This window comes from Vulpes lagopus, chromosome 1 (assembly GCF_018345385.1).
Source record: "Vulpes lagopus strain Blue_001 chromosome 1, ASM1834538v1, whole genome shotgun sequence".
Lineage (NCBI taxonomy): Eukaryota > Metazoa > Chordata > Mammalia > Carnivora > Canidae > Vulpes > Vulpes lagopus.
Genome location: NC_054824.1, coordinates 99,242,884 through 99,250,956, shown reverse-complemented (window position 1 = coordinate 99,250,956; position 8,073 = coordinate 99,242,884). Strand labels below are relative to the sequence as shown.

At 40.3% G+C, this 8,073-nt stretch overlaps 1 protein-coding gene across 1 annotated transcript; it reads left to right on the top strand.

Annotated features, from left to right (window-relative positions):
* Window positions 1–7,755, top strand: GPR15 (G protein-coupled receptor 15). Its single transcript, XM_041731778.1, has 2 exons — window positions 1–57; window positions 5,128–7,755. The coding sequence occupies exon 2, from the start codon at window positions 5,167–5,169 to the stop codon at window positions 6,247–6,249; it is 1,083 nt and encodes a 360-aa protein (XP_041587712.1). The 5' UTR covers window positions 1–57; window positions 5,128–5,166; the 3' UTR covers window positions 6,250–7,755.
* The last annotated feature ends 318 nt before the right edge of the window (window positions 7,756–8,073 follow it).

Below are 8,073 nucleotides of genomic sequence, written 5' to 3'. Positions count from 1 at the left end.
GGATCACACCCTGAGCCAAAGGCAGATGCTCAACCGCTGAGCCACCCAGGCGTCCTGGTAAGTGATCCTTTCTGAGTCCTAGGGTTCTCATTCATAAAATAGATATACTGGATGATCAGTAATAATTACTTGAAGCTCTAAAATTTTATGATTCATAATTCTGCTGGTAGAAGAATAACTTAACTCCAAAATATCATTGTCATGGAGCCACATGTTAAAGTTTCATTGGGAGATTTGTGTATCTACACCTCCAGCGATGTACAAGAAGACAGAGATTGTGGGAAATGCAGATGGATAAAGGAAAAGAGGAAGGGCCTATGCTTCTGATTAGAAAAGATACAGCCACACAGGCCTTTGCTGTTTCAATGATCAACAATAATCATGGAAAACAGAAGTTGTCTAAAAAGTTTGTGAAAAGTCCGTATTCATTGGGAATAATTCAAAATTCAAGCATGATTCATTCCAGAGCTACAAATATTGACTCTCTGTCGTATGCCAGACACTGTGCTGGGTACCAAGGACACCAATATAAATAAATGCCATTTTTGTTATGCACAACCTAAATCCAGATTTTTTTTTTAAGATTTTATTTATTTATTCATGAGAGACACACAGAGAGAGGCAGAGACACAGGCAGAGGGAGAAGCAGGCTCCATGCAGGGAGCCTGATGTGGGACTCAATCCCAGGACTCTGGGATCACGCCCTGGGCCGAAGGCAGACGCTCAACCGCTGAGCCACCCAGACATCCCCCTAAATCCAGATTAAACCAACTATTATGAAGAAGCCTGAAGTATATGTGCCTAACATAGGAACATCACTTTTGTTTATGTCAATATGGGGGACCAAAGGAAATAATCTAGTGAGGGAACGAGGGGAGGACCCTGGTTAACAGCAAATATGTGCCGCTTAACTTGGCATGATATGTTACATTACATTATACTACACTCTCCAAGTAATTGTTCAAAGAAAAAAAATCACTGACTCTTAGAACATAAACAGATCTCTTAAACTGGCCTGTTTTAAATGGTCATACACTTTATGATACTTAAGCAAGAAATGGACGAGAGAGGGACGCCTGGGTTGCTCAGCGGTTAAGATCCTGCCTTCGGCCCAGGGCATGATCCTGGAGTCCTGGAATCGAGTCCCACATCGGGCTCACTGCGTGGAGCCTGCTTCTCCCTCTGCCTGTGTCTCTGCCTCTCTGTGTGTGTCTCTTATGAATAAATAAATAAAATCTTAAAAAAAAAGAAATGGACAAGAGAGTATTTCAAACAAATGAACAAATGAATCACTCTGACCAAGAAGATTAATGAAGAACAAAACACTTTGCTTCATAATCTTTGTCACTTATTCAGTAACACATTAGTAGAGCATATGAATCCTTTCTTTCTGCTGTGCTATTTGCTGCATCATCTGATTGATCCCTACTTAATAGGAGGGATCAGAGTGATTGATGGGAAAAACAGAAGTAATATGCAATAATGCCTGTTAGGGTGGCTGTACTTACACAAAACCTTAGCCGACCTGCGACATGCGATAATACATTCACTTCAGCAGGTATCTCACCTTACTCTCTCCCCGTCTTTGACATTTGACCCAATTCTGAACATGTGTCAGGAATTGAGATGCAGAATAAGGAGGGCCCAGACATCTAAGTTAATTCTGAAAGTTTTGTGACCTCCAGGCTAGAAAATTGCTAAGAAGTTCAAGTGTAGAGGTGATTTGAGAAAAAAAAAAAAGTTAGCCAAAATAATAACAAAGCATAACATATGAAGTTGGTTGACATACATAAATTAGAACAGTGATTCTAAACTTTGGTGTGTGTAAGTATCACCTTGGAGGCTTGTTAAATATAATGTGCTGGAGTCCACTCCAAATGATTCTGACTCACTAGAGCTGGGACAGGGTTCAGAAAACTACAATTTAGGAGTCATCCCTGATGACTCTAATGAGGAAATGTGGCCTGGCACCTACCGGTTCAAAACAATGGCTCTGGGAGTCCAAAAAAGACTTCAGTTGGGTAACTCCCATGTGCTAGAAGACAGTGAAGAGGTAATAGATGGTCTCTCCCTTCAAGTTGCTCATGATCAGCTCGAGAGGTCAGACACCAAAACAACTAACCATGTAAAATAAGCTAATAAGGACTTAATAAGCAGTATTGTAAAAAGTACTTAGAGAACACAAAGGTGGAAGCAATTATCCCTGCCAGGGATGGAAAGCATAACATATAAAATTGAATATAAAGTATATTTATATTCTTATATATAAAATAAAGGATAGTTGAGCTTTTTTTTTTCTGTAAAAACAATTCTTAAAAGTGGGTGTGTGTGTTGTCATTCGGTTATAAATATTTACACCTTACTCTTTTTTTTTTTTTTTGGTCATCACCTTGTTCTTGCTGCCTTTCCACAGGTTTATGATATCTGGGTGTGGTTTCTGAGTTTTGGTCTATGTGTAGTTGATTATTTGTTGTTAGTATCCTCATGTTTATGTCAGAGAGCATTCAAAGTTCCAAAAATGACCGTTGCACCAAGCTTATTTAGAATGATGACTTCCCCTACTTTATCTTGTTGGCTTTTATTGTGGGTTCTGTCTTATAATAGCTTTGCACTCTGAGTTATTAAAAGCCCAGGAGTAGGCTATTTGTTCCCTTTTTTGCCTCAACACACTTCATTTGTTTTCTGACTTGGGTCCCAGGATAGTTTTGATACATGGTAGATATTCTCGTATTGCAACATATCATAATAATCCAGAGTGACTGTATTATGGTAAAGCAAAACATTTGGTCTACAGCTGCTTCAAAGTTTAGTGAGGAAGTCAGATTCATTTGTGATAGTTTACATCAATAAGTCAACAACGTTTGAATGCTGAAAGAAAATTGAAGGCCTGCAGAATAAGTGTAGACCAGATGTTTTCCTCTACGGTATGAACATGAACTTTTTTCCATTTTAAACACTGGTGTGGGGAATTCTTGAGACACGAGAAAAATAGATACAGATATTTAGAGACATATGTAGATATGGTATTTAAATATTCTATGTTGACCCTATCAATCCTTGTCATGTAAATATTGTCCTACTTCAAACTATTTGACAAAATGAATTATTCTATTAAATATTTAAGGCTTACTCAGTGGGAAAGATTCCTATCCCAGAAATGTCAAAGCATTAATTAGTTTCTCTCATCTGCAGCCTATACTTAGGGAAGGATACGCCCCCTCGCGAACAACACAGAGCTTCCAGGGACACAAAAGGAGGCAGAGCCAAGTCATAAATCAAATTCCAAGTGACTTGCTCCGGCTGCCCCAGAGCTGGGGAACCCTCATTATTCCCTGCCCTAGACCACACACACCTGAGCCCGCGATAACCTTAGAACACATCAGGAAAAAAAGAGCAGGATCACTGTTTTCAACGTATGAATCGTGGGAGAAATAAAAATTCAGTTTACGTGTTTACATGTAACAGTTTTACATGTTTAACAATCGTGTTTTTAATCCACTGGCATGCATTTTTCTATGCAATATAGTAATATCAACCTGAAACTGGAACTTTGGCGATGAAATGAGGTGGAGGGAAGGAGAGAAGGAAAGAGCCCTGAGCTACTTTGGCCAGGAAAGAAAGAAAGAAAGAAAGAAAGAAAGAAAGAAAGAAAGAAAGAAAGAGAGAGAGAGAGAGAGAGAGAGAGAGAGAGAGAAAGAAAGAAAGAAAGAAAGAAAGAAAGAAAGAAGGAAGGAAAGAAAGAAAAGAAAGAAAAGAAAGATAGATGGAAGGAGATGGAGTCAGTTTCAGATTTTCATTGTCATTTTCCTAATAGGAAAAAGAATAGGTGAGAGAAAAATAGGCTAGGGTCCTTCTGATGTTGGCCTGGGTCTTAAGTGTTTTGAAGGTACCCAAGATATTTCTTCTATCTCGCCTGTACCAGCAACTGCATTATAATGTCACTTCCTAGAGGTCTGTCTCTTGCTAGGTCAATAATCCCCAAAGTGAAGTTCACTGATGTGTGGAGGTACTTAAAAAAAAAACCTAGTAGCTCAAAAGCTAAAAAATCACTGCTACAGTAGCGAGGTGTGCTGAAGAGATCAGAGGGGACCTAGAGTCTGCTGAAGGATAGTTACTGGAGGATTAGTAGGGAGAAAATCTCCTAATCAAGGATGTTGCCTCACCAAAGGGAACCTCACTGATTGAATTACAATAGCAGGTCAGAATGTAAAAATAGTAATTTTTAAACCTGTGCCTATAAGCTACACAAATAACAAAAATGCCTACAGCTGAACCTCAACGAATATACACTTGCCAATTACACAGGATCACAAAACCAAGAGTTTTCCTAATTAATTCAAATAAACTAGCATTTCCAAAGCACCTACCATGTGCAGGTTACTGTACTAATGACAGTGGGAAATTGTTACAAATAATAATAACAACAGCACGAGACATGTTCCCAGTCTCTGGAGGATTTTTTTAAAACTTATCGAATGAAACAGAATTAAGTGTTTGTGAACTGAAAAAAAAAAAAAAAAAAAGCCAAAGAAGTGGCAAGAATCTCATACCCTAATTGGAATCATTATGTTTGCTCCAGACATTGACTGGTATGTTTTGGGAAATTATTAATTCACTCTTTCGGCAGCGAAAGACTATTTTCCTCACTTCGATATAAATACAAGGAGTATTTTTGTCATCGTTACCTTAAAATTCTGAAAGAAAGTGGTGTCTTGTGTGTGTAACAGAAAGTTAGATCAAAAGGATTTTCAGTGTCAAAAAGAAAAAAGAAGGAAGGATGTCTTCAAAGCAGGTACAGGGGGAAGAAATTTTAATTTGTTTTTTGATTTCTGGATTTAAAGAAACAAACAATACCTTCAAGACAGAAGTCAAAAAGCACCCCAGTCTCCAGGGCAAATGCAAATAAGGAAAACCACAACCACAACCACCAAACACCAATCAGGGTGGTGTTCCTTGTAGGCCCCTTCTGAGGATTGGTAGAAACTGCATTTTTTTCATGTCTGTTTTCACGCTTGTCCCAAGATCTTTTAAGGGGTGGGGTGGCCAGGGTGATGGGGAAGAGGCAGCCACTGTATAAAAAAGAAGCCACCTTGAGATTTCTTCTAAAATTGTACAAAAACTTCCTAGATAAGAAAATAGCAGATCTGGGGCTGCTGCTGTCTGGTGATGGACCCAGAAGCCACGCCAGTCTATTTGGATTATTTCGAGGCTACAAGCGAAAATCCTGATGTCGAGGACGCCCACTCGCACGGTCCCTACACGTCTGTCTTCCTTCCGATCTTCTACACGGCCGTGTTCGTGGCCGGAGTGCTGGGCAACCTCGTGCTCATCGCTGCCCTGCACTTCAAGCGGGGCAGCCGAAGACTGATTGACATCTTCATCACCAACCTGGCGGTGTCGGACTTCGTCTTCCTTGTCACGTTGCCCCTGTGGGTGGATAAGGAAGCATCCTTCGGGCTGTGGAGGACAGGCGCCTTCCTGTGCAAAGGCAGCTCCTACACCATCTCCGTGAACATGCACTGCAGCGTCTTCCTGCTCACCTGCATGAGCCTCGACCGCTACCTGGCCATCGTGCGGCCCGCCACGTCCAGGAAGCTCCGGCGGAGAGACTGCGCGCACGCCGCCTGCGCCCTTGTGTGGCTGGCCTCCTGCCTGCTGGCCTTGCCCACCGTCCTGTCCAGGGAACTCACCCTGATCGAAGAAAAGCCATACTGTGCAGAGAAGAGGGCTACTTCCACGAAACTGACCTGGGCCCTGGTGGCCCTCGTTTTTACCTTCTTTGTCCCCCTGGTGAGCATTGTCACCTGCTACTGTTGCATCGTGAGGAAGCTGTGTGCCCATTACCAGCAGTCGGGAAAACACAACAAAAAGCTGAGGAAATCCATAAAGATCATCTTCATTGTCGTGGCGGCCTTTGTGCTCTCCTGGCTGCCCTTCAATACTTTCAAGCTCCTGGCCATCGTGTCTGGCTTGCAGCAGGAAGTCTACTTTTCCTCAGCTTTTCTCCAGCTGGGCATGGAGGTGAGTGGGCCTTTGGCGTTTGCCAACAGCTGTGTCAACCCTGTCATTTACTATGTCTTTGACAGCTACATCCGTCGGGCCATCGTGCGCTGCTTGTGCCCTTGCATCAAGAACTATGACTTTGGGAGCAGCAGTGAGACATTAGACAGTCACCTCACTAAGGCTCTCTCCAACTTCATTCACGTAGAGGATTTTACCAGAAGGAGGAAGAGGTCTGTGTCACTCTAGCTGACTGTGACAATTTAAGCTCTGTTGGTGGATTGGACAGTTAATTCGTATCGGCAACAAAGAAAGGGGGAAGTATTGCTGATGCTACTCATGTTGCCTGCTCAACACAGGGAAGGATTCATTTTTAAAGCAATGACTGAAAAGCCCTGTGTTCATGGATATAATTGGATCATATGCTGGTTTGGGGTTTTTGTTTGGGTTTTTTTTAGAGCGGCCTTCTTTGACTCTTGTCAATCGAATTCACACATAAAATACGACTCCTAGGGTCCTTGAGTTCTGACCGAAAGCTCCTTTTTTCACAATTGCCTGTGTACATTCAGGCCTTTTCCTCTCCCAAGAACCATGGTACCTTGATCCACTCCACCCTTCATATCAGGCTCCTATTGGACTACATCTGAAAGATTCTCCCGATTTTCATCTGATGAGAACTGTGGTGACAACGCAGGTAGCAAAAACTGTACCTGTGGCCTGTAGTGAATTGTTACTGAGTAACAAAGTAAGAGTCTGGCCTTAATCTTTAAAAGTGTGTTTATTGATTCCTTACTGTCTCCTGGTGTCATCTTTCACCCTGTGCCATTCACAATAACTCTGGACTGGCAAAAAAAACCTCATGGGAATAAAATCACTTTGTATTCTGTTTATGATTCGGGAGTTACTTTATCGTCTGGTCTTCTAGAGTATATTCACCAGAGGGCATAGGACAAAGTTTCCTTATAAGATACATTGGTAAACATGTATCTCATTATTATAGTACAGTAACTATTTTTCAAGAGGGTTTTACTATGTTCTTTTGTTTTCATTGACTTAATAAATTAGGATATGACTTTGCTTTAATTACATGGTTTTAATTACCCAGTTATTCAGTTATCAAATGAAAATGTTAGTACTAACATAATTGGAGGGCATCAAATGCTTAGCTACACCATCATGTGGGTTATCATTTTGTATTTTAATTAAAATGTTAGTGCTACACATTCCCTGTAGCATTATTTGCTTGGTATATATAATTTCAAGACCTGATTCAGTAGTATAGAAAGACAGGATGCTCTGTGTCCAGCTGAAGTTAAAAATCCATAATGAAGGTGTCATTGGTGTTTTATGCACATTTTTCCAACCCAAGACTTTCCTGAATTCTTTTGCCTAATAAATGTTTACTGAGTCTACTTATACCTATATTCCCATTAAAGACTTTGAAGTGAAATACATGTAATTAGCAGCAACCACAAAAGGCTTTGCTGCAGAAAACATACTATTGTAAACATCTTTTGATTCAAGAGAAAGTGGGTTATGTTTTGACCGTCAGTGTTGACTCAAATGAATTACTATTTTACTTCTAAATATTAGGTCTGGAAATCAGAGAAAGCTTAGAATTTTTTCAAAGACTAAGTAATTCAAGGTCATCCCATGTATCTTTCAGATTAAGAGAAATCTCAAATATTGGGTATATTTTTATGATCTATTTAGAAGTTAAAAATATAGTTTTTGGGTTTTTAAAGAATATTTTATTTATTTATTCATGAGAGAGAGAGAGAGAGGCAGAGACACAGGCAGAGAGAGAAGCAGGCTCCATGCAGAAGCCCGATGTGGGACTCGATTTCAGAACTCCAGGATCACGCTCTGGGCCAAAGGCAGATGTTCAACCGCTGAGCCACCCAGGCATCCCAGTTTTTGGTTTTATAAGTCAGTTAATTTAATCAGTTAATCAGTTAATTTAGTCAGTGAATCTCTTAAACTTTTATTAAATAATATTTTATTATTTAGGTATTTTATGTTGTATTAATTGCTATCGACACATTAATATTGATATTGATATTAACAGCCTTT

What these genes read in the sequence shown, in the direction of transcription:
- GPR15 (XM_041731778.1), top strand. Translation starts at nt 5,167, where the DNA reads ATGGACCCAGAAGCCACGCCAGTCTATTTGGATTATTTCGAGGCTACA.